We start from the raw sequence: 27,925 nt of genomic DNA on the forward strand, positions 1-27,925 counted from the left end.
AAACACTGAGGTTGAAGCCAGAACTTGTCCTTGAAGTAGGGGAGATAGAAAATAAAGAGGGAGCTTTCTTCAAGGGATTGATTTCCTGGGAAACTGTATAAAGGTCAGAAGCACATTATGCTCTATGTGATTGTGAAAAAACCTCTGGAGAGTGATTTTACATAAATATTTACAACTATCACTACTAACCAGACCTGTTTCCAACCTTTGCTCTTCCCAAGGAAGAAAACAGGATAATAAGGAAAAATTGACTTGAGGAGAAAAATAGTAGTGAAAGTCAATTTGAAATTGCTAATGAAAACTGCATACTTATCTGTACAGAAAGAGACAAAAAAACCCAATCAAGGAGCATCTGTAATTTTCCAATGCAGACTAGAGAAGACTGCAAATCAGCTGTGACAAGAATGATAACAGGACCATGCTTTTGTTTTCTTTATTTTACCCTTGAGAAGATAACCTTTCATCTTTTGGTATAGTAGACACATTGATGATGATGTTTTTGTGATGTTGCAAAACTCCACTTTCTTCTCATCCCCCTGGGAACAAATACATTCACATCATTTAACCACAACACATCTTTATAAAGAACAGAAAGACCAGAGGGACAGCACTTTGCAGGGACTCAGATATACTTACATCTATTGTCCGCATCAAAAGCTGGCTGAGAGGAATTGTCAGAAAAAGGGTATTCATAGAAGGCAACATGCTAATTCAGTGTCAGAGAATCCACCCAGAGATGGTATTTGACTCATTTATTCCTAAATTTTTGGTGAGCTAAAAATCCAAGCAACAACTTGTGGCTCTGGAGGTACGTGTGGCTTGCCAGGAGTTCTGACGTGTCTCCCATAAAATATAGGATATCAGAGTATGGGTGGCAGGACTCTGCTGGTGGTGAGTGGCTGGGCAGCAGGGCTGCAGAAGGACGTGACTCTGAAAGGACAGCTGGGGCAGATAATGAGGCATTTTGAGACCCAGCCACATGCCTAAGTCTGTGGCTGAACCTGACATACAGTGGAAGCACCAAGATCTGCAAAAGGCTTTTAACCTTTTTGTTTTTTTCCAAGATTATTCCTTGAGTTCCTCTCCCCTTTGCCTTTCAGAAATACACATTAGCTGCCCAAAGACATGTAATTCTGCTCTTCAGTGGGACCAGGGTACCTAAACTTCAAAGTCACTTTTGAAGACCCCATCCACAGCTTAAAAATAGATGAGAACATTAATTAAATGATATTAATATAATAGACATTCAAATCCAAAAGAAGAAATTATTCTCAAATCTTTTATAAGCCTTCTCATCAAATGAGAGATTTGGTAGATATTCCCAGAGTCTGTGACATTTCAAGAAAAAGTTGAAACAGATTAACATAGTCATTCCTGTGCTTTGACAGCAGAAACTGTACTACCTCCTGGGCATCCTGATTTTACAACATACTTATACTTACCAAGTTTTGCATGTGTAAAAGGGCGCAAACAATATGCATTAAAGGGTATAATATTTTGTGAATTGTGATTTACTCATGTTTCAAGAAATACACTTTTCTTCTTCACGTAGACCAGTAAAACCTACATTGTGTATCCATAAGCAAGATGAAACATGGATCAGAAAAGTTTATGCTAAAGGCTATTAATGAAATTACCCAATGTTCAAAAATTTGAAATGTATTTATTTTGCATCAGTATGGTTCAAGAGGTCCACTGTCTCCCTTCCTGCTCTTTGCCCCTTCAAACAGTATTTGAGAGAACATTTACTGCTGTGAAATCAGAAAAAAGTCAACAGACTGAATTTCATTCAGCTGATCCCTTTGCTGCATTTTTTCCTGTAATCAGTTCCACCAGATATCAACACTCAGAGCTCTTCTGGAAACACTTTTTTCACAATATATGTTTCAGAATTTGTGTTCCTGAAGACTGTATGCTTTTCACTCACTCCATTTCTGTGAATACAGCTATGGATATTTCTAACAGACTCTGTTTTCAGTCTTTGCTCTAACAACCCCATGGAACCCTGGTTCATTGCAAAAGCTGAAGGCTCAACCAAATGCTTCATTCTGGTTTGCTGCTGTGGTGAAGTTTTCAAAGTTAATGCTTAGGATGCAAAGAGCACAACAGGAATAACAAAATGAGAAGAACAGATAACAGAATACAAACAGCACCAGGAGTTAGACTTTGTTGTGCCTTTATAAATGGCATAAAATTTCAAAATATTTTTGAGAATTTAATGGAAATAAAAAGACCCAACCAAGTTCTGTTTCATGACTGACACAAAGGCCAAATAAGCACATCATTCTGCAGATCAAAGACAGTTGTGATGAGATATAAGATGTCAGATAGAACAGGTACATTAATCATTCATGACATGAGAAGTTCATCATGATAGCATCTCTTGATCATAGCTGAAGAAAACTCAGTCTGTTTCTAGACTGACAGAGTCCTTGTTAATATTGGCGGTAGGAAAATGTTGGAACCACTGACCTTTAAAATTGCTCTAGTCCTCCTTTACTGACTTCCAAGATGTGACAAAATACAAATCTATCTAAATGAACTGCTTCATTGAGCTGATGACATTTGGTCTGCAAAATACTTCAAATAATGAACCCACATAAGTTCTGAAGTAAGGAATAGCATATCCAGTTTCTTTCTGTTAGCAGATTTCCAATGTAGAAATTACTTTTTAAAAAATTGAATGATCTGCTTCTATCAGGCCCCTCCATGAGCTCTTCCTCATTGCCATCCTTGACTGAACAATCAGAGAGCAAAACCTTGTTACCACCTTTCATAAGCACAAGTATACAGGTGATGGTGCACATCTGCCATGACTGCCAGAAAGCTTTAAACAGTGCTTTTCTTTTAATTTCTTTTGGCAATATGTCATTTGTTTCCTGCATTAAATGGCACTTGTTTTTATGGCTGTGGCATTTGCAAAGTGCCATACATGTAACTAGAGGCTGCAAGAATCATGCAAAGAAATGCACAACAGCTAGTGTTCCTCAGGGATGTCAGAGATTACCTCATAGTTTGAGGTGGAAAGGCAGGTAATATTTCCATGAATCTACTTTTGGCTAAGAGTCCTGTTGGTAGTACTTGGTGGTGCTGGAAATTAAACATTCTGTCATTGATTAATTAAAAATAAAAGCATTTCAAGCTCAATAAACAAACTTTCACCCCATTCACAGATCAGGGCAGCTCCACTTACAGATTTCTATATTGTTCATCTCTGGTGCACTAAAACCTACAGGACACCGAGAACATTTTTCTTCCCTAGAGGGCTTCTGTAGGAGCTGTGTAAGAATGAGATTCAACTGGTCCTTTAATTTTTGTGTCTTTGTCACTGCAGATCTCCGCATTTTGAAGTCCAGTCATGCTATTTTTGTTGCCATCCATTAAATCTTCGGCCATCTCCGTGTTGTTCTTGTTGCATTGACAGAAGTCACTGGAGCTCTCTAGAACGTTGATGCAAAATTTGATAACCAGTGCTAGCCAGGCCATCCCAAAGAGGATCCACAGAGAGATTACATTCTTGTACCAGCTTGGATACGTGCGATCTGGGTTCATCCCTACAACAGAATCACCCAAAACATTTCTACATTGGATCAAGAGTGTCTCAAAGGAGACATTACATGTAAAGCAAAGACAGTTGAAATATCACTGAATATTAGTGATTTCTACATAAACACAAGTATGCCACCTAACTTAGCATGTGAACTGATGTTGTAAGTATGTTTCATGATGTGTCAGCAACAGCCTAGTACTCCTTAGGAATTACAGATATCACTCATAAGAGAGAAAACTAATTACATCCATGTCAAAGTAAAATTATTCACATTCAAGCACACAGTTTAGTTTCTCTGCTTATCACTCAGCACCACAATATTCTATTAGCATGTAACAGAGGTCCCTGAAGGCAGAGAGGTAAGCAGATTTCATGTACCACTATACGTATCTTGTAAAACCAGATATAAGCAAGAGAGTCTCTGAGAGGAGGAGAAGAGAGGCCTGAGCAGTCCTAAAACCTCCAAGAACAACCAAACCTTGGAAGACAGCTTGAAATTATCACCAGCCTTCACGGCCACAGAGACACTCTCTGCAGGATCATGGACAGCTTGGTGCCCATCAGGACTGCCAGGTCCTTTTCTGCAGAGATGCTTCCCCACAGGTCATTCATTCCTCCCAGCTCTGTATCACACTAGTGAGGAAACAGTGTGAAGGTCATTTCAACCTCATTTTTGAGCCATAAATCACACATACAGGATTGAAAGGCAAAATTGTTTAGCCTCTACATACCACAACTGACATATTCAATTATTCCCATACCAAAACTAGCGTCTCTATGGCAGTACTCCATTTACAAAGGTACTACACAGGTGAAGGCACACCTGGAAGAGGAAGGAATACCAAATTCATTACCAGAAACTGAGAGAAGTAAAGCTGTTTAGCCCAGAGTTCAGCATCATCTGTAAAATCAGTATAGGAAAATGCTGAGCTGACCCAGCTTTTGTCAAGCTCCATCTGGCTATCCTTGCCCAAGCTAACTTTATTCCTAACTTATTTACATGTGCCTACACAAGCTCTAATCATAACTTTGATGCATTACAGACAAGTCCTAAGGTAACTGCCATTAAGTTGTCTAAGCATCAAGCAAGTGCTGTGAAGAAAAGAAAATAGCAATTCCATAATAGGAGGTTTTAGTTTTTCCGTCTCTCAGGAATTCAAGAGTGCATGTATTTCTATAATCAATTTGTTTTTAATGAGAAAGTCTTTATCAAAGAGGTGTGTCCTGTGTTTCAGCAAATGTAGTGGGTGTGGACCCAATCCCATTTCCTCCAGCAAAGGGTTTTGGCATCCAAAACTAAGTAGTGCCTGCTGCCTGACAGTCTATACCTAAGTGACTTAAGCTGTCTTTTAGAAAGCAGTTATCTAGGGTTTTGACAGAAGAAATAGTCCCTGTCTGCTAATGAAGATGCAGAGTGGCATCTGCATAAAACTAATGGGTGCCAATGCACTGGAGTGTGATAAGTGTGCCTTCAGCAACCACTGTGGTTAAACCACATCACTCCTGCCTGGTGGTGTAGTCATTCAAGGGACAGGCCACTTTAATGACACTTACTGACTGGGAAACAATGCCTTTGCTGTTCCACAGGTGGCATTGCTATGGCAGAAATCACACCTTTTCCAACCTGCCAAATGCACACCACAAGGTACTGATCATCAGGTCTGGGGATTGCTACTGGGGCCAAACTGCCACGTGGGGAGCTTTGTATGTCACGGATTTGCCGTTCAGCAGGTGAAAGGAACAAAATGTGAACTACTCACCAATCACATAGTCTCCAAACCCTATAGTGCTGAGGGTAATGAAGGAATAGTAGAAGCCTTCTTCATAAGACCAGCCTTCTTTGTCAGAGAATAACAAGGGAGGTAGCAGGAGGAACAATAACAAGCCAGTTACCAGTGCACAGGTCTTCATCAGGAAGGAAGCTTTATTCTAGTAAAACAGGAAGGAAAAAAAAAACAAATAAAAAGATTGTCACAAGAAGTGCAGCAAGGAAAGTCCAGTTTGTTTTCCAGTTGGAGATGATGATGATATGATGACGGACTTCACAAAAGCATACAAACATTCATTCAATTCCACTGTAACAAATGGTGTATCTGTCCTACATGTGTGCTGGCTTCAGCTGGGATGGTTATTTTCTTCACAGTAGTTAGTAGGAGGTTGTGCTTTAAATTTGTGTTGAAAACAGTGTTGGTAATACAGAATATTCTTATTGTTGCTGAGTAGTGCCTGCACAGTGTTGTAGGCCTTCTCTGCTTCTCATCCCACCCCTCCAGCAAGTAGGCCAGGGATTCACATCAATCTGGGAAGGGACACAGCTAGGACAGCTGAGCCCAAGTGACTAAAGGGATAGTCCATACCATACGGCATCATGCTCAGCATATAGAGCTGAGGGAAGAAGGAAGCAGGGAACGTTCAGAGTGATGGAGTTTTTCTTTCCAAGTAAGTGTTATGCATGATGGAGTCCTGCTTTCCTGGGAATGGCTGAACACCTGCCTGCTGATGGAAAGTGGTGAACAAATTCCTTTCTTTGTTTTGCTTGTGTGCACAAGTTTTGCTTTACTTATTAAACTGTCTTTACCTCAACACATGAGTTTTTTACTCTTCTAGATTCTCTTCCCAATCCCACTGGGAAGGGGTGAGTAACTACATGGTGCTTAGATGCCAGCTGTGGTTAAACATTGACACCAAGCCAACACAAATTGGGTATCACCTTCATGAATCCTAAATTCATGCCAGTTTAAAGCCTGTTCCACAAATGTTCCCATGTAATTTACACATGTAATTCTAACTAAAACTGATGATAAACAGACTAGATAGTCTAGGACTGTGCATTGCTCACATGCTTTATCACTCCTGTTGCTGTAGGGGAAGTCATTCATCACAGAATTTCCTTCAATTAATAAACAACCTTATCTGACACCTCATAGGGCTGTCACAGACTAAATTTAGTTGCTTCCAGTTATTCCTGAGTATTATTGCCTTTTTGGTCAAATAGTCAGCCAGCCTGTCCTTGTTAGTCATAGGATCTCAAATACCAGACAATGTCCCCTGTCTTTTTTCTCTGAGGTATGCCTGTCCATACTGCTTACCTGCCAGTGAAACACCTCCTCTAGGTGACGGGCACAATGCTGAACCCCAAGCAGCATCAGGTGCCCAATTTCATTCAGGAGCACAAGGTTCAAGGGGATCCCAAAAAGTGCAAACACAATGCAGAAGATTCGACCAACTGCAGTGCTGGGGCTCAGGTTCCCATAGCCTAGACAAGGGAGGAATGAAGCATTAAATCTAAAGTAGTCTCTAATTACCCCTTCCCCCTGGAGGGGTGAACCTCCATCATCTACAGAAGTTAGGTGAGAAGGTCACTGCTCCAAAAGGACCTTTTTTATAAATAACTGTAAGTTACATCCATTGTTTGTCATATCCTATTGTAGGCTGGAAAATAACATTTCTTTCCCTGCCAATTTTGCTTAGTTCCTTTTCCATTTACCAGTCAATTTCCTCTCCCCTACCCAGTGCCCTGGCTGGGATTTGACGTAAATGCAAACCTTCTGTTTAGTTCAATTTTTGTAAGCATTGTTGGCATGGGCTTTACTGGTACATGATCCTGCATCGCTGTCAGATGGTCTCTGAATCACAACAATAGTGTTTTAATTATAACAACCACCCTTTTCTACCTTTGTCCCACGGGACTCGTGAACTTAACACTGCCTCTTTGCTTACACTCTTTTGCACCACAAGTACCAAATACACCTTAAATTGTCAAAATTATTGTCTAGAGTCCACATATCCAGAGAAATCACATTTAACATGCATAAAATACTTCAATTTTCAACCTAAAGAAAAAAAAGGCATTTAAAATTTTTCCTCTTTCTTCTAGTCATAGGAAGTGATCTAATAAAAGGTCCTGCCTTGCAATCACAGCCTTGCTTGTATCCCCAGATTGTTCTGGCTTCAAAATCACTTGTCTTCATTCCCCACACATTCTTTTTAAAATATCCCATAAACTTGCAGACTTGCACTTGTAATTTCCAGTGTTTTCTGCCCCAAGAAAGTCAGATTTAACTAGGGTATATTTCACAGGATGCTTTCAAGGAGAGAAGAACTAGCACACCACAAGCATTTCAACAGTGCCTTAGCTAGTCAGAGACCTATGGCCTTGACTACATTCCAAAACCACCTCTGCTCATTAGAGATTGGTGTGAGTCCACAGAGGAGATTATCTTCTTACCACAAATAATGCCATCCCCTCCCAGTGCCGCCCTGCCATGGGCACAGCAAGCACAGAGGCGCTCCCTCCACTGCTGCCTTGCTACCCTGCTTTTGGTGTGGTGGCCTCAGGGCAAGTGAGCAGTGCCCAGCAGGGAGAGGCCCCAGGGCTGGGCTCTGTATCCCAGATAAGTGAGAGTGCAAACATCTGTGGTTAACTCAAGAGTGCCATTCCTTCATTAACCTCTGTCACATGCCAGATGCAACAAGCCACTGACCAACAATGTAGAAATGCGTGTAGAAAAGCTGACCTGGGCATATCTACACGTGCCAAGTTTTTGTTAACAAAAATCTCTCACCATGGACAACTCTGCAGTTAGTTGTGCATGTCTGCCAGCAAACTACACCCAGAAAATGGTCTGGGGGCAAACTATTCCTAAGTATGTACCCCCACAAATCCCAAATTTGATTACATGGAGGACATCCCCTTCAATAATTTTACGCACACAATACACCTCCAGTGGAGCCCCAGGAGCCTGTCCCTGGGAAGGGGAAGAGCATCCCCCAGAAAGAATGGGATGCTATTATGTCACTAGATGTTTTGAAATACAGTAAAAAAAAAAGGGGGGACTAAATTAAGACTTCATGCCACTACAACTCCTTCTTTGCAATGTTAATGCACTTTTCCCCAGTGATTGCTAATTTCTGCCGTCTTTCACCATTTCTAGACTAACAAGTGTGGTAAATGTGACATGTAGGCAAGTACACCTGGTAGATGACCCCTTCTAAGCAATTTATAGAAAGATATGTCTGGTGAGATGCCTTTCATACTGGCTGTTATATTTCAGTGGATTAGTTCCAATTTTTTCTTATGGGATTAGGGTGTTTTGTGGCCTGACCTGCCCCAGGAGAAAGTGCTGGGGGGCATCTACTGCAAGACTGGAGGCTGAAGATGAATCACATACATTTATGGCCAGCCCTTCCCCTTTCTTTTCTTTCTATATCAAGTTTTAAAAGACCGGGTAATGTCTTGGGCAGTTCTTTTAACCACAGGTTTCTAAGTTCCTCTGCAGAAAAACATAAAAGAAAAAAGGCCCATCTTCTCTGGTCACTGTGTGAAGCACAGCAGCATTCAGAATTGTGGGGATGACACATAGTGCTGGATGGCAGAGCACCTGAACTTAACTTGTATGTTACAATTAATTTAGAATGGCAAATTGAATGATGTAGGAAGGTCTAATGTGCACAGTAAACCCAGCCCTCCAAACACCAGACATGCTTTGCATTTGACTTCTCTGGCTCCCTTTTCCATCGGATTCAGCAGCTTGAGACGATTTTCTGAAGACTTGGTACAGAGTTGTTGTACACATGCAAAAAAAAACCCAAAAAACCATGTCCCACCAGCTTTCATATGGGATACAAAATAAAATCAAATAGCATAGGAGACTTTAGATCATGGAAAATGGCCAGAAATTTACTCCTGTCTGGTTACATCCACTTGTTCTTGCACTAGACAAAAAAATGCCAATCTAATTGTATATAAACCTCAATTGTTATAAAACTCAAGCAGGAATGGGAAAATAGGACTTACCCTCTTCAGTATTGGTTGGCGTCTTAAATAATTGTGAGCTAGATATTAGGAGATCTGAACCAGATTCAGAAATCAAAACTACACTGCCAGTTGTGTCACATCCTTCAGGAGCATGCTGCTGGGATGTCACCTGGTACACATCTGAGCAAAGAGACACTGAGAAATGATCTCTAAAAACTGCAGATACATCAAAGTGTGTTTCCACTGAAGCAGCTGGATGAAGTGCATGTATAGCTCCTCTTGTTTTGAAATCAGGTGTAATGTAAATTAAGCTTCTTTGGAGGAAACAAAAGAGTGGTTTTATTTCTAAATGCTCATAACCATGTGCTTTAACTCATGTGTTCAGTTACACGTATTAAGTAATTCAGGATTTTTTCCTGCTTTCCCATTACATTCCTGCCCATAAGGGATTCAGAAGCACTGTAGACTTCTTAAGAAGATAAGACTTATTAGTAAAAGATCTTTTCATTCACAAGACAGTACTTGCAGTACTCTCAGTTAACTGAGGCAGCTGCAACTTCCTGCTACCCACAATGAAAGGTTTGTTCTCACTGTCCAGATATAAGGGTATTTTCATCAAAAAGTGCTTAGAACAAAAAGTGTCTATCATAGGCTGAAAAACATCTGAAAATTTACCAAAAAAATTTAATCTGCAGAAAAATCCAGGGTTAGCATAAAACCAAATCTCCCCCAAAAATGTGTTTGAGTGCTAAAACCACTGATAAAGCTACTGGTTAGAGAAGCAACACTTCTAGTTTTATTATATCTTTTCTCCTACCTGAAAGTATACAATCCATCACTTCCTACAGACACGGGTCTAATCCCAAATTTACAGATTGTTCTTGTTGACAGTATTTTGCTTTGAATAACCAGGAATTCATCTAAACCTGGGGGCCAGGTATCCACTGTGCAGTTCACTGAGGGGTGTCAATGTCAAAATTGTTTTATTTTGCATTACATATTTAAATACTCATGAAAATTTCTCTGCTTGGCAGTTGGGGTGATGTTCAGTGAGCCACATTCCTATTTTCCCAGGCATTGGAGGAAATTAAATCTTTAAGCCATCCAGCTCCTCCTACCACTAGCTCCTCCTCTAACACTTTTCAGGAAATCTAAAATTTCTTTCCCTTGTGGTCATTACAAGTGATCTGGATGTCTTAATCCAGCAGAAGTGAAAGGTTTTTTCCATGAAAAGTTAAAATGTTTCATTAAAAAAAAAAAAAAAAGAAAATTCACTTTAGATGGACAAGACGTCTCTACTGATCACTCACACAGCCATATGGTAATGTTTGTCTGATTCCTTAAAATGTGAGCATGGTCCCAGCTTAGCTGGAAGGTGACCCTGACAGAGCACTCATTAGCCTGCTCCAACCTCACAGCTGACTGCTTTAAGCACACAGTTGCACTGGAGATCTCCTGAGGTACCAGGAAGCCTGAATTATCTTATGGTCTTACAAGCATTAGGATTTTCAGAGGTCGTTTGGTACCACCTACATTCACCTGAAGATCAGCAAGTCAGGGCTTCCTATCCTTCCCTCCTGCTTTGACATCTCCATAACCATATAAAACATATTAACATGCTTGGCTTCTCAACCTTCTTGTGAGATTTCACATTGTATCCACCAAGTCTGCAATAAGTTGAAGAACACTTATCAGCTGGACACAGCTAAGGACACCTGGCATGGGAAGTCAGTTATTCCCAATTCATCCATCCAGGGAGGATGCTAGAGGCATGCAGCCTGTACATATAGGACAGAAACAGGACACAGCCCCTAAGCAGCCATTGGTTTCCCAGTTTTATGGTTAGAACAAACCAAAAATTTGAAGAATTTGGTTTTAAAGCTAGTGGCGGCAGAATCTCAGGAACTGTATCTGATATGGGGAAGCTCATTGGGTTCCTGGCAGGTAAGTTATTTACAGTTTTAGCCCTATTAAGTTCCAGATGAGAGTAAAATTTGGTTGCACACTCCCTCAGTGAGTGAAAAAAATGCTTCAGGTGAGTACTGCAGTCTTTGACTCGTGCTGTGCATACACGGAAAGCTGTATAGTGGGCTTCGGCTCAGCTGGGTGAGAATGCACTCAGTCAGGAAAGCAGACCACATTTCCAGCACTCAGAGGATGCTGCTGTGAATGGCTGTCCCCAAACCCACCAGTGACCTCCCATGAACCACTGTGACACATCCTACTTGGCCAAGCCTGTAGAGAAGCTCTGCCAGCTGTCACAAGGCAGGGAGAAGATCAACACACCAACAATGTCAGCTTTTCTGCAGAGAACTCCCCTGCACAAGAGGATCCTGAGGTTCACAGAGGATTCAAATATGAAAGTGGTCCCAAGCCACTTTCTCAAGTGGTCCTGTTACTCTGTATTTTAACCACTTTGAGACATAAGTTAATTTAACTGAATTCCCCCAACGGATTGTCAGCCAGCAGTGGGAAGAACCTAACAATTTTTGGGCAGCACTGCAGAGGGTCAGAGTCATCACAAAACTCTTGCTGCCCAAAGCTTTACCCTACCAGAATTCCACAGCCCTGAACTTGCTACTGTTTTATTCACTGCACTGGTATCCTCTGGGGCAACTACTAAATGTCTGTAACAGTGTGGTTAATACCACCATTCATTGAATAGCCTGATCCATGCCTCCTGTTATCTCCCAGCCCTTAGGGGTTTTGCTTTTAGGAGCTATGTACTGTGCTAATCAGAGAAAGAAAGAACAGGAAGAAGGTATTTCCCTTCTTTTCTTCATGGTGAGATGGTTTACTTGCCCCTTTCATATCTAAAAAAGGGCCCTTGAAATTCACACAACTGAATTTTGGCGGCTGTGCCATCAGAAAATGGCAATATAGCACTAGGAAATGGCATCCATTCACCCAATATTAAGTGGGGCATTCAGGCTAGAGAGGATAATACTCCTTTCCTCCTTCTACTTTTAGGCTTGCACAGACTCATCACTGGCTACAGAAAGAGCCTTTCCCTAGCACCTTCTCTGAAATTACACCACCCTGTGGTCGTTTGACTTTAGGAACTTTGATCTTGTGCCCCACTCTGAACTTGCTTTGACCTCTGCCCTGTTAGTCCAAACTAAGTAAGAGGAGAGTAAACACAGAAAGGAGAGACTTTGTGTCGGCAAGGGATAAAGAAGTCTGAGAGATAAAACCAGCAGCAAGTTAGCTTTTCTTTCTTTAATCATGTTTACTACTACAGCTCTACAGGAACTCTGAGGATGACCCTTCAAGGCATTGAAGAAAGGGTTCTTATGGAAAAATCTGAAGAAAATGAGATAAAATCTGGCACGAGATGATATGTCAAGGACAGCAACGAGGAAAGCACAAAAGCGTAACAGTGGGGAGAAAGAATCGGCAGGTGGCCAGGGCTGCTCATCCCAAAGTTATAAATGCAGTTCCATTCAAATCATGAGATTGGCCAAAAATTACATAGGCTTTGGGGCAGTTCTTTAAACAAGAGATTTTAGTTCATACATATCTGTTCTTTAAACATTTCCGATTGAGGCACCAACTATATCCAGCCTGCAGGTTAGAACTCACTTTGTTTCTAAGCAAAGTTCACATGCTGCTTTTAATCCCTAGTAGTGATTAATGAGGCTCTCATTTAAATGGAAGAAGGATACAGTGCAGAAGATGCTGCAACAGGAGGGGATTTAAACCTTGTCAGTGGGGAAAGAAGTTAATGCCCCTCAGCAGGTGTTAATGGGGAAAGAAGTTAACATCCCCTCCTGTATCCAAGTGAGAAATTGCTCTGGTAAGGACTTGAGAACTGGACCTAGCCTTCTGAGGAGGGGTTAAAGCAGAATACAGAAGCTGGCAGAACAGAAAGAGCACCTCAAAGGAAATTGATTAAGGTAAAACTGATAGTGGTTTTGGCAGTGGTGTTTGAGAAGACTTAAGGACAAGAGTTACAAATATGTTATTTTGCATAAGAGGCTAGCAAAGCATAGATAGCATTAATTGCAAACAAAAAATGTGAAGAGACAAACAGGCCAAAGGACTTGCAGCAGCTGGAACACATGCAATAGAGGCCATCTATATTCTTTAAAATCTTCATATAGTACCCCTAAATTCCTGAGAATCTTTCTTCTGCATTATTATCTTAATTCTGCCCCTCCTGAACTCATTTGCCAGAATGCCTTGGGTTTTAAGTCCTATAGGCTAATCTTGTGCAGATGAACCTGCTTTCATTTGCTCCACAATCACAGCCTGAGATAAACCCTTCCTTGCTATGTAAGAACACCAAAACCTCTACAAATCCTCCAGAAGCCTTCTCAATTGTCATTTATCTCATTGCCACACATTATACATATTGTGACTCACCCCTCATAGAGTTCTTTGGAAAGGAGCTTGTCTCTTTACTTGACATAATCAATTATCCTTCCCAGTCACACCGTGGTATCCTCACTGTGGCTGAACCCCTCAACTACCTCAAGAATTTGCATAAAGAGAGATTATGATAACAGACTCAGGGTAAACCTCTGAAACCATTTGTAGTTTCCTCTTCTACATACTGTGATCAACAAAGTGTTATGACACCAATCTGTATGCAACTAACAATTTCACTTGAAAAGGCAGAATGAAGGGTCCAGTCATCTGAAGTTTTCTGCATAGAAGTGGCTTGAATGGCATCCTCAAATCCACAATTGAAAATCATTATCAAGTCCCTAGAGTCATAGCACCAGGTTTAAAACCACAAGATAAAGAGCTGTAAGATTTGGTTCTTTTCAATTTTCAATTGCCTTTGCTCTCAACTCAGTTGTGTCACACCCTGTCCTGTCCTCCTCCCCTATAACCATCAGGGCAAGGAGTTTACTTAAAAAAAGAAGGGAGTCGGGGCAGGGGGTTGGAAGAGTAGCTTAGTAGCTACTCTTAGTATAGAAGAGCAGAAATGCTTAGTCTAGGTCTCTGCCAACATCACAACATCCCCTTATATTTTAATATGATAAATTTGATTCCTCCTGAATATCATTAACATAAATTTGCCATGGTGAAACAGTCACTGATGGCTTAGAAACTCATCGGGGCTCACTACTGAGGCATGGAAAGCAGATCTGAGTAGATCCTGCTTTGTACCAAAGGCTGGAAGGAACTGACCAGGCTGTGCTGGAAACCCACAGCCTGAGTAACCCTGTCTGATGAGCCTCCACTGCCATCATCTGGTGCAACCCTTGCCTGGCAGTGCAGCACATGGAAAGTGTGCTCCCAACCAGAACAATGCATGTGCAAAAGAGCAGGGCAGAAAGACCTACTGAGTCACAGGAAGATGACACACCACCACCCACTCCTCCACCCCCACAGAAAACCCACAAACCCTCTCTTTCTTTGAGCTCATGCTTGGGGGCTTAGTGTTCTGGATCCAATGTATCTTCAAAAACAATCAAATCAAAAGAAGGTTCCATTTGGGTACAAAAAGAGAAATCTTGATTTTTAAATATACTTAAAATTGAAGAGAGCTGACAAATCAAGAAACTTGTGAGGGATTTTTGACACTAAACAACCATCTCTCCACACATACTTTCCCCTATATATATTATTATTATTTTTTTTTTTAATACTGGGTCATACCATAAGAAAAAGACATCAGGGCAAGTTATTAATGGTTTTGGGGACAGGGGACATGAACTGACAATAATTAACAGCATCTGCTGAACTAGCTCTATACCAAGTACATTTTATTTTTTCCACGTTCTCTCCCCCTAATTTCTTTGTGGCTTTGCATTACCCATTTACTGAAACCTGAGTCAACTGAATTGTGATGTTTATCCAGTTATTTAACTTCCACTTGAACAAGCAGATCCTCATTAACATACCAAGTACATTTTATTTTTTCCACCTTCTCTCCCCCTAATTATGTCCCTAATTTCTTTGTGGCTTTGCATTACCCATTTACTGAAACCTGAGTCAACTGAATTGTGATGTTTATCCAGTTATTTAACTTCCACTTGAACAAGCAGATCCTCATTAATACAGGTAGTAAAAAGGAGGAATAATTAATAAATACAGTTTCTGAAAATGCAATAGCCAGCATTAAGATTTTTCCACAATCATTACTGTCCTTGTGATTGGAAAAGACCATTTCAATGCACAATTCGCCTCAGACCTCTTAGAGTACACAAAACTTGGGGAAGTCCAGACAGCACAGCACCACGAAGTTCAGGCCCCAGAAGCCATGTAACCCAGCAGGAATATGTCCTGAGCTAATTATTCCTGTGTCTGACCAGTTAGAGATCATTACTGCACTGGCACTGACAAGCACTCCTAGGGCTGGGTTCATGGGTGCTTCCCTACTGCAAGCTCCAGGGAGCCACACAGTGCTGGAGCAGCATCTGAGCACAGGCCCTCATTCCCACTCTTTTCCCACCTATGAGGTGGCCCTGTAAGCAGGGAACTCTTACCAATGGTTGTTATTGCAGATATGGAGAAGAAGAAAGACCCACTGTAGTCCCACCTGCCCAGGCTAGTGGTGTTTCCCTGGAGGGTTATGCCACTCTTGTAGGCTTGGATGATACCCTGCAAAGAGACAATAACATGAGATCCCACAAACCCCTTTAAGGCAAGTTCATGTGACTGGCATTTCCACTTCTGGCTGGTAAAATCCCAAACTACAACCACTTCTGATTCTGTTGTTTCCCTTTTAGTAGAGGATCTCTTGTGCCTTAGAAACCAAAGGGCTACAAGGTCAGAAAAGCCAAAAGACAGCACATTGCTTCTAAGAAAAGGGCATCTACAGCAGTACAATAAAGTTACACATGCACATGGTAGATTATATAGATAAATGAGGACAAGATTGGAGGGTAAGATCTAACTGGAGAAGGCCTAGACAGACAATAATTAAGACTGCCTTATGACATATTCATTAGGAAAATGAAATGTTTCCAGATGGGATATTCCAATGGTAGAAGTCCCAGAGCAGCAAATATACATGCATATGTAAATCATACAGATTCCTTGCAGGGAAGACCCCTGGATGGGGGAGGAATGTATCTGGTGTGTTATAGGAGACTGAGACTACTCAGCTTGGCAAATATGTCCCCACATTGGGACTACAAATGGGAATGAAGACATCAGATTAGCATTATGCCCCATTCTGTTCAATCCTCCTGGGAAAGTCTTAGAAGTCACTATCTGAAGTGTGTAGCTTTATGTCAAAATAAGATATATGTCTTAACAGTGCCCACATCTGATTATACCTTCCCATGCCAACAAAATTAATGACAATTATGTCCAAAACATTATTCACAGCATGGACACTAAACATTTCACTTGACGGTTGATTATCCTTGAATGGAAAGTGTAAGCAAGAATACATAAAATTAATCATCTCTGAAAAAGACATGCAGATTCTAAATAATACTGTCCCCATCCTAACAAAAAAGACTACTGATAAAACTTTCACCATTGATAATAAAAGCAATCACACTCAGATTTTGATCAGTTTTTGGTTTTGCTAAGGAGTTGGAGTTTATACATCCACCAAATGAACTGGCATGTCAAGCCTGCAAAGCAAGGAAGCTTTCTGCCATTTTACTGAGGTAATGTGCTCTACGTAATTTATATTATTTATATAACATTATACAAGGCTGTGAATTAAAAACAGTTTCTAGGGTCCCAAGCAACAGCTTACAAGATTATTATCTCTTTTCTCTAGAGCTACCAATTCTCACATTAAGACCAAGGAGCAGCTCAGAGATAACACATTTTTCTAAGCAATAAACACTATTTGATAATGCATTCCCAGAAATATCTTGATTTATCCATAACTGAAGGCAATTTAAACCCCTCAGAGTCACACTATAATCTGTTAAATTCTAAATTATGAGACAGAGGAGAGAGCCTGTGCTCTGAGAAGGGCTAAGGATCACACCTTATATTGCATTTTGCTTCCTTCTGCGAATTGTCGCTGTAACATTGAGTGGAGCAACACAAAAAATAGATTTTGTATATAGCATTAGTGACAAAAAAGAACCAAGCCCTGCTTCCCTTCTCCATGGAACTACCCCTGAAAAAAAAAAAAAAAAGAAAAAGAAAAGGTTGCTTCAAAAAGCTTCCAGAAGGATTTATTTTGAACGGTTGTGTGTAATTCCCCCACTCATCGTTATTCTTCCAGGTCTGGTGTCTACATTGAGGTTTGTCAGGTTACATGGAGTGCAGGCCGACAACATTTGACCTTCGGTTTAAGAAGTCTAAGAAACTCTGCAGACAATGGCCTAGAGAGGAATCAGTGTGCATGAACACAAAACTCCCAGAGTAAGTTAAATGGCAAGAGAGACACTGGAAGACTATACAGATGACCTATTTTTCCCTGCTCCAGAAACCAGTAGTTAAACTTGAAATAAAAAGCTTGATATTTTCCTCAACATTTCCTTCTGTAAACTGTGATCTCTGCAGATCTTAATTAGCCTTGAACACATATATACCTGCTGGAACAGCAGCATTCCACTTCTTGGATAAATTTATTATCAGCTGGATCAGGGATACTTGAAAAACTCAAACATGCAGCCTATTTGTTGTCCATTCTCCTGCCTGATGTCTTGCTGATACAAGCTCAGCAGTAGACAATACTACACCCAACATCAAGTTTTTAAAGCCTTGTTTTTAAACACCAGAGAGGATTGCAAGAACCAGTAGCACAATTGAGCCAAAGAAATGGAAAAACCTTCATGCAGAAAAGGGAAACAAAGAGCCTGCAAAAGACATCCTGTGAGAAGCAAGCAGCAGTAACCAAGTCATTAAATGTTTAATTTCACATCTTTGCAGCACTTCTGCCTGGTTTAGAAGCAAGAGGCTGAGCAGTTGTGAGCACCTATGCCAGCTCTGCAGTGACTTGTAACAACTCAGAATCCCAGGGTCACTGCTAGCACAGTCCCTCAGGCACAGGATGTGTCTCGAGGCTCTGGAGACAGGCCACAGCATTTGTCCCAAATGGACAGTGACCTGCACTGCTGTCAGGGGGAAGGAAGTACCACGCAACCATTACTCACTGGCCATGAGTGAGTCCTGATTTTGCAGTGTGCCAGCTGTTTTCTATTTCTGGTACTGAGGCACTTGATATGCTTGCTGACGTCTCCAAGGCCTTTCAGCAAGAAGTCTCTAAGCATTTATTTGTTACGTCTTGTTTCCAAATAACCAGAGAACATCATTAACCATTAGACCCACTCACCTGTTGAAGCCAGTCCAATGGGGACCACTGAATATTCATGCAAATCAAAGCCACTGGGTTAAAACAACACTCCCAGAAAAAATGTCAAGTTCATTACTGTGAGGGAGAAAGAGCTACTGATGCTACCCTTAAAAGGGAATATTCACAATGTGTCCTTATCTCCAACCAGTCTTTGTTTTCCTAAAGTAAAAAATGTTTTATTATACTATCTAGAATCAACTTTTGACATAGCAACAATGATGACAGAAAACTAAAGATTGACTCTTCTGAGAATGGTAGAACTAATGGAGCTTGCCTTCCTGCAGATGTGCCATGGGGACAGATTCATGAAAGAGAAATCCATAGATGGCTATTAATGCACAGAAATTACTTCTGGCACAGGAAGTCATTGGATTGCAAACTCCTGAAGGCTGACCGAGCATTCAGGGAGATATCAGTGAATATTCTCCTTAATTTACTATACCCCTTTAGACTTTTGCTCTTTAGACTTTAGGCTACTGCTCAATTTCATAAAAAAATTAAAAATGGTTTATAATTTTAGAGAGAACATAGGAAAAATCCCAACCAATAAACACTCTAGCAGAACAGCTGAATTTTCCCTGCTTTTTCCATGGAAGAGGCGTTGATATGTCTCTGCTATGGATTTGCAAATAAATTTGAAGTATATTTTATATTATAGTGGGTTCAAGAGGTACTAGAAAGAAAGTGAATGTTGCATAATAAGTGCTTGGTTTCCTTAGCCAATCTTTTTGAGAGCCAGGAAACTTTGTTTTACTTTATGATTACTTTGAAGTGAAATCCTAGGGATTTTCCTTTTTCTCTTAATAAGGCTGGAGATTTGTACAGTGTCTGTCTCAAAACCCAATGCATTAAAAGGCAGTAGTAGAAGCAGCATCTTAAACCCAGTGTTCAAAAGCAGTTATCTGCCTAATCTAAGACCTCAGTCAATACCACCAACTGCTCAAACCCAAAAAATACCAAACTTGCAGAGCTTGGGCTTAATATTTTGGGAACTTTAAAGGTCATGTGCATTTCAAAAAGCAGAAAGGAAACAGGTGGGTGGTTAAAATAATAGGAAAAAGCCAGAATGCAGTGGTTCTTTGGTTTCTACTGACAGTCAAGCTGTACAACATAAAATCATAGTTTCACTTCTCTGCACTTATTTCCCCCTCTCTAAAGTGGTAAGAGTTTACAATTCATAGCGACTGCACATCTTTAGCTGACAATACTTACATAATTTTAAACTAGAGATAAAAGTTTAGTGGGAATTATTGTAACTCCTACAGGATTTATAAATTGAGATTTTAAATTATTAGACCTTCACAGGTCAATGAAACTTCATTTGCAGGCTGCTGCATTTTCTCATCAAGTAGGCTGTTCCGGTTTTTTCATCACACAAGTAGGCTTTGCTTGGTGCTACTTAATATTAACATGTCTGGTGATTAGAACCCCAGCATGGTGTCCACTCAGAGGTTTATTTAAAATGTGGATGCCTATCCTGTTACTTTTGTTAGGAAAAAATGCCTCAGAATAGTCAAATTGGGCTTCCAGCTTCACCTTTCTCAAGTATAAACTCTGAAGTTTCAGTTAGGAATGTGGTAAGCTAATGCTTGCAAATGCAAGCTCCATGTTAGATTACTTCCCAGTACAGAAGCCTGTTTTGTGCATATTTCTGCAAGGAACTCCCTCCTTGAATTCACACTAAGTGGTAACCCTGTGAGGAAGCTGTGGATTTCTGTTGACTCCTTTATCAAGCTTATTTTAGGATGGCAATACTCCTTTTTTTCCTTGTCCTTTACTATCAGTTTCTGATTCTTTCTGCAGCAACATCCAAACACAAAACTACCAGAGTTTCCTTATCCGAGTCAAAAAAAGAAAAAATAAATTACTCCTACAGCTTGAATTTTAACCCTTCACAGCTCTGGGGCTGGACTTCCACAGATGACTGATAATGTGTGACTCACCTATACTGGAGTTTTACCACTCTACACAGCTTTGCAGCAATAAACCCAAAGTGGTTATTACAGTCATACCAGCAAAAATGAAACCATACACTTGGAATTACACTCAAAAGATATGTTCATACTGTCTAGCTGAAAGAAATCAACTCCAAAACAAAAAAACCAAATCACTAAAACCCAGCTGCAGCAACTACAGTTTGATTTCTACTTGACTTTTGAGTATTGCATCTTCCTCCCCAAAACATGAAGGTTTATTCTCTTTTATTTGCTGCAGAGCCACTCTTCAGCCATACCCATAAGTCTCATTTACCATGTTTGCTGTGCTATCAGTTCTGGACAACTCCCAGTTTTCTTAGCTTACACACTTCCTCTCTTTCACAATTATCATCACATGTGGGCCCCTCCACCAGCTGTGGCTGCAGCACAGCTCTGATCACCAGGTACTGCAAAAGGAAGGACCATTATTTGACCTGACCTCCTTGACACCAGCTAAAAATTCCATCTTTCACCTCTACACTGAGTCACAACAGCATGTGACTAGGATACAGCTTTCAAAACAGGTATTTAAGATCAGCAGTAAAGAATGAATGAATGTGTATATGTAAACTGAGGCACTATGTTCTTCACAATCTCTTTCTCCAGAACACTATGCTTCTCTTCCCTCCCATAATCTTTACAGCAAAAAGTAAGCTTTATATAAATTATTAAACAGATTGATTCTAATCTGCCTGCCCTCCCCAAAATGAGGGAGTTAAGCAAGAATGACAAAAGCAAAGCCCCAAAAGCTTATGACCCTACCAAACATATCCATAAGAATTCATAACTTTTTTTTTTTCTGGAGGAAACCATTAGGGAAAGGATCATACAAATGACCTTTTTATAAACTGTGGATCCTGTCACTGCTGTTTGTCCCCTGCTTCTGAACTGTGGCATTCTGCCCAGAGGTGACAGTAATCCTGAGATGCACTTAGTAAATACTGCTTTTCCCTTTAAAAGTATTTGAAAGCAGTTCCCAAAGAAGGCAAAAATGGACTGGTGTAAGAAACTTTATTCTCAAGTGTAGTTCAAGTTTACATATTCATGTACAAAAATAAACATTTCCAGGGCACACATGAACTCCTGAAAATGGCTTGTCTCATTACAGACACTTTTCCTCACCTTTGCAACATATAAAGGAGGAAGATAAGGTGTGCAAAAGGCACCAAGCTACCATTTAGATTAATGAGAAAACTCACAACCTTGGTGCACTGGAAATTCTGTGCAATGTTGGCATATAAACATTCATTTATGCCTCACAGGATACCAGATGAAAATCAGAAGAAAATGGTTAACATTAACCTTGGTCTCAGATTGCAAGGACAAAGGTCAATTAATTTCCAAGTAATTGACAAATAGATTATTAATCACACCTTTCCCAGCCATGAGCTCTGATCTCTTGTCTTTGTCTGAAGAGGAAACTGGCATGAATTCTGCCTGAAAGATGAACTGGCACAAAATACAAAAAAAAAAAAAAAAAAAAAACAACAAACCAGCTGGATTCTTTTGAATTCATAGTGTTGGGGTTTTTTTTCTTAATTTTATGCCACTTGAATAACCTGAGAGCAGATCAAGTAACTGCTCTTCTGTCTCTCCAGCAATATTTGCTAATGTAATTGGCACTAGTTCCTCAAAACCAAAGGAACCCTGAGAGCAAAAGCACTTTTACTTCACGGCTGGGTGTGCTACAGTTTCCTGAATTAATCTAGAGTTGCTCACCAACAGGAAAGGAGCAAAATATGTAGTCTAGTGCAGCAATTCTGCAACCAACGCTACTGTAACCCACTAGTATTTTTTCTGAAAATTAAGCTTTTATATCAAGGAAGAATCTGTGGCATGATTCATGAGACAGAGTGCTGTGGAAGTCCAGTCATTTTCCAAACCCCAATGAGAACAGTTACTGGACAACTGGGCTGCAACAGAAATAGGCAGGGCCTGTTGAAACAAGTTCAAAGAAGATGCCTGTATAATTTACAGAACACAGAAAGGTTGCATTGTATTATCCTTGTAAAACTGAGATTTCTTTCCCTAGTTGTTTTTCTTTTAATTGCATTAAAAAAGATAAAGTATGAAGAACAGGTACCTGTAAGAATAACCCACATCTTCAAACAACTGACAAGAATTACTGTTTCTCTTTTTAGAAGGCACCCCCAGTCTTTAGCTGTTTGCTGCTAGTTGCGGGTCTCAAACCTGCTGGTAGGACAGATTATTGAGACACTCACCACTCAATGCCAGCTGGCTATACTGCCTTGTTACTTCCCACCAAGCTTGACCAGCTGTAACTGGGAATTTGAAAATATCAAAAGAACATATCTCTCTGGGCAGAGGTATATTATAATAGACTGTCGTGATTTTTCCCGTGCCTTTGTCTTTTTGAACACAGGTGCTAGACACTACCAGAAGACCTTGGGCTGAGTCAACTAACCAGAAAGAGGTCACCAGTATGTCCTCTCATCACCTTCCAAGAAGTCTGATGACATAGTGTCAGCCTTACAGAATAATGATTTTACCTTCAACAACTTTTGTCAATCATATGCTAGAAGATGGTATTATTAGCACAGAATGCATGTTCTTGGCGAGGCACCCACAGCTTTTTTAATCAACAGGTCTGGAGAATGATGAATCGACTGTAGCTTAAGCAAAGTAGTAGTACATTTTGATAAGCATGAAGTTGGAAAGAATAAGTACAGGGGATCAACCCTATTACATCTGTGACAAGCTAATTTGACCCAATTTGGTTCTATATAGATATTACAGCTCCACAATACCAGGCGCCATGGCTGTTCCTTAAAGACACTCATCACTGTCAGGTGATCTCTGATGCTCAACCCTTCCTGTTGCATCATCTGAGTGCAAGATTATTTTAGTAAACTGTGTTTGCAGGGTTTTATTTCCTGACAGCTGTCACAATTCTCTGCTGGTTCAATGTCAGTACAAGCCAAGGTATTGATGAGGATCTTTCAGTCACGTGGGATCTCATTGCTCTTGTAAACATCTACTCAAACTCTCTGTGTACCTCTAGCTGTTGACTCTGGAGATAAGAGTATCTAGATCCACCTGCAGCCATTTAGTTTATAACCTGCCCTTTGGCATTAGGCCCTTTTCACTACACCTTACATGTTTCTAGGCCCCCCCAAAAAATTAGCTCAGTTTTCATTTTCCCATTTTATGAAAGCCACAGTGTTTAAATAGCATCATATATCTACAATAGAAAACTATAAAAAAAATATAAGAAACATCTGTACTAGGGAAATATGTCTACAACACAAAAGGTTTGTATAAAAAAAAAAGGAAGGATAGCATGAAGGGATGTTATGGTAATAGGGTTACACACAAAATGCGCTGTTTGAAGCTTGGCCCTACAGCCAATCATCTGATTAAAGAGACACTGCCAAGTACAGTAGCTGAGTGCCTGTAACCATTGAAAATAATGCAGGAAAAGGAGTGAGTTTGGAGGACAGCTCAGCTGGACCAGAGCTACATACACACTCACACTAGGCAGTAAAGCTGAGGCACTTTTCCACCAGAAGTTATTCACACCAAAGTCTAGGTGTCCCCAACCCCAAAAGGACAGAAAGGGTCTCAGCTCCATGAAATATGCCCATACAGAAAGGGTTCTCTGAGTGCAGCCTCATTTTCTGGACACTTCCAGGATCTAGAACCAACATAATTTTTGCCTGGACATAGACATTTTTCTCCCCAGTTGACTCCAGCTACTTTTCTTCATTGTATTGGAAGTGTATCACCTGCAATCTGTCTTATTATTGCATCTGCTGCCATCTTCTGCAAGTCTTGTCATTGAGAGCTTCCTTTGGTGTGACCTCACACCCAGTAATTCTGGCATGCAAAGATCACCACCATAATCATAATAAAAGGCCAAATACTGCCCTCTTTGCATGTTGCCTAGCGACTCATGAGAATGGCCTGCTCTCGGTCTTGTTCCTGGTGAGCACATGTTCAGTCAGACTGAGTATACAATGGCAGGACAATAGCCTGGGTTAGATGGGGCAACAAAGTCAAACTTGTGTTCCTTGAGAAAACATCACTGAATGCACTGTAGAGAGACTTGTGGCCACAGTGCCTCCATTGTGCCCTGTGTGCGTATAAACACATGACCATTGTTTCTTTGCTTACATGTAAAGCATTTTCACATGCTACTTTCAACTACTCAGGAAATGTGGAACTGCTCCTGCAGGGGAAGTGCTGGCCAGTTCCAAGAGAGTCCCAACAAAATCCAGCTACAGGAAGCAGGGGCCCACCACGCTTTCACACGCTTTCTAACACATTTCCCTCCACTGGTGTTTTTATCGTTGGTCTGCTATTTTCACCTCCTTCTGTCCTCTCCTTTGTTAAGCAGAACCACTGCTTCTTCCTTGGAAAGGACCCAAGTCACAGAAATTACTGAACGATAATTCATTGGTCTAGCTGCTACAGCATGGTTTGTTTGCTTTGCTTCCCTCCTGCCTTCCTCACTCCGTGCTCTCCTGCTAGCTCCTCAAAGCTGGAGCTCTCTGCTGCTCCCCCATCTGCACAAGGGTTGGAACAGTGGATTTCCCCTCCTGGTTGGTAACTAGGAACTAAAAGATAAACAGGTCATAAAATTACATTTGTACACTGCTCCGCAAACTAGGATTTTATTTCATATTGGCCCGTATACACTTAAAACAAACACAGTTTAGCATTATCTGGAATCAAAGAGCTATATGAAAACAATGAGGAGTTGCCAGTAATGTCAAGGCAATTAAAATTCACATACTGCTTTACATTTTCACAAACACTCTTTATGTCTTTCTTAATTAGCAAATAATCAGCTGTGTATCTACAATAAAGTTTCTTATCTGAAAAGAGCCAGTGATGACACTGCCTGATAAACTGCGTGCAATGTACTGCAATAACAATTTACTGCACAGAAAAACATCTCTTTTTGATCACACCTAGAGCATGCCAGTGATTGCTGCATAGGAAATTAGAAGAGTATAGGAAAACATCAGTTCTGTAGATTTTTGAGGATTAATTTCTCAGTGTTAAAGTTATTCAAAATAACACACAAAGCCATTCAAACTCAGAGCATGAAGGCACACACAGACACGGCATAAAATGAAACAAAGCCTATTTGTAACTTTCCCATCAAGGGCTTGCTCAGTCACAATTAAGTACTCACAGCACATTGTAACAACCTCTGGTCTAAAGGGATTTGAGTGGCTTTTCTATTCCCGGGGTATCAAGAACAAGTAGTCTTGCTGCAGTAAAACAAACTGACAGAATGATATTTCTACCTATTTAGTTGTGATTATCTTCTCTCCACTACTAGCACCTCATTACCATCATTCACCAAGCGCTTTCAACCCCATGGCAAGTGCCATGCCAGGTGCTCACTACACAGTGAGCCAGTGCTGAATGAAGCTCCACTAACATCCAGCTTTATGAAATGCCAGACTGGTCTTGTCTGCTCTACTTCTCACTTCTCTCTATTTAAATTCCACAGCTAGCACAGCACGCACCATAAGTAATAAAAGTGGCTACTACATACAGTAGCTTACAAAGGCCCAAATTTATAGCATATGATCAGTGTACTACTGACTGCCAACAGAGAATATACCACTCAGAATGCCAAGGGTTGAGAGTATGACATAAGGAATCAGCATAATTTTGTCTGCCAGAGCCTTGCTGAAATACCCACTATTATCCTATCTGATGGCTTTTGTATTTTCCTCTCTGTTGAAGAGGAAAAAAAAAGTATCTATCCAAGTTCCAAGCGATTATTGGAACTGCAATGATCAGCTGATATAGTTTTGGTCATCATCATAAACTGCTTTTACAAACAAACAAAAAAACCCCCACCAAAATGAAACAAACCAACCCCAGGTTTTCTTTGCATTTGGCAACACCCATCTGAAGCAGGGTGCATGCTCAACTACCAGCACCTACTGAAATCAAAGGGTTTGGGTAAATACACATTTTGTGTGAGGATTTTATGGATTCCCACAAAGACACTTTAATATTGCAGGCTTTTGTTTTTCAGGCAAAAGCCGAGCAAAGAGAGAACCCATTTATGTCACTTCACTTGTATCTGTATCATAAAAATTCAACCATCTGTACTTTAGTAAGACTGCATTTGATGCTGCTTTACGTTTTGCAACCATCATGCAAATATCTTCGCAAGCATTTTCAATGATAACTTAAGAAACCTAAGGACTTTCTATTCCCCTTTAAACAAGTAAAGGGTGGAAAATTTTTGACACTACTATAAACAACCACTAAAGTTACCACGATAAAACCTTCCCACTAGAATCTACCACTTGCAAGACGACACAGACTATAACTCACGCTTCGTAAGTGCAAGAACAAACCTAAACCACCTGTAACCAACCGCAGGTAATTGTCACGTAACGGGACACTCCGCCACCGCCCGCCTTCAGTCAGGACGGCGGCGCTCCAGAACGCGCGAACGCCGCGGCTCGGGGGACGGCGGCGGGGAGCGCAAGCATCCCGCTGTCAGCGGGGAGCGCAGGCTGCGGCGCGGCGGGAGCCCGCGGAAAGCTCCCCCGCCGCGGGCGGCTTCTTCGGGACGTGTGCGCGTACACTTACACAGGGAAAAGTCTGCCGGTTTTCGTTGGTTCTTTTTTAAAGTTACTCTCGGGTGAGAGGCGCGCTTGGTGCCTTCCCCCCCGCTCTCGCCCCCCGGGCCGGAGGCAGCGCCTGCCCCGCAGCCCCGCCGCGCCCGGGCTCACCTCGATGAGCCGCTGCAGGGCGGGCCCCTGCAGGCAGGTGTGGTTGGCCAGCAGCCCCCAGTGCTCCCGGAGGAGGTTCTGGGCCGCCTGCACCTCGGCCGGCCGCTCCAGCGCCTGCAGCACGGCGGCGCCCAGCCCCAGGTATCCCACGTATGCGGCCAGCAGCCCCAGCACGCCCCAGCGCCGCCGCCGCCGCGCCGCCACCATCGGCCCCGCTGCCGCCGCCGCCCCGGCGCTGCAGAAGCGGCTCGGCCCGGGGCGGGAGGAGGGCAGCGCCGGGCCGGCAGCGCGCCCGGCCCCCAGCACCTCCCCCTGCCTGCCCCTTCCCCGCTCAGCGGCGAGCCGGGGAGCCCAGAGCCCTGCTGGGCAGCGAAGGTGGTCGTGCCGCTCGTCTTGCGGCAGCCCACCCCACCGCCCTCGTCCTTGTGCGCCGCTCCACGTCCCACCTGTGTGTCCGGAGCGCGGGGCTGCCCAGGGCTCCCTGCTCCGCGCCGCTTCTCCCTGAGCTGGAGCCGGCTCCGAGCCGCGTTCGCTCCCCCGACGGATGCTACCCATTCCCTCTCCCGACAAACCCGAGTGCTTCCCTCTCCAGCTGGCGCTACTTAGAGAGCAGTACGCTAGCAGTCTACGTAAATCTGCATTCCTCTTTCACTCAGCTGCTAAGCTCATTTAAAAGGCAGCAAA

At 41.7% G+C, this 27,925-nt stretch overlaps 1 protein-coding gene across 1 annotated transcript; it reads right to left on the minus strand.

Moving 5' to 3' along the window:
- Nucleotides 1–388: 388 nt before the first annotated feature.
- Nucleotides 389–27,452, minus strand: KCNK17 (potassium two pore domain channel subfamily K member 17). Its single transcript, XM_039698057.1, has 5 exons — nucleotides 27,242–27,452; nucleotides 15,749–15,863; nucleotides 6,640–6,806; nucleotides 5,311–5,479; nucleotides 389–3,554 (listed from the first exon to the last, which is right to left on the minus strand). Exons 1-5 carry the CDS (start codon nucleotides 27,446–27,448, stop codon nucleotides 3,259–3,261), a joined length of 954 nt encoding a protein of 317 aa, XP_039553991.1. The 5' UTR covers nucleotides 27,449–27,452; the 3' UTR covers nucleotides 389–3,258.
- Nucleotides 27,453–27,925: the final 473 nt, after the last annotated feature.

Source organism: Passer montanus, unplaced genomic scaffold, assembly GCF_014805655.1.
Source record: "Passer montanus isolate IOZ18808 unplaced genomic scaffold, ASM1480565v1 scaffold12, whole genome shotgun sequence".
Lineage (NCBI taxonomy): Eukaryota > Metazoa > Chordata > Aves > Passeriformes > Passeridae > Passer > Passer montanus.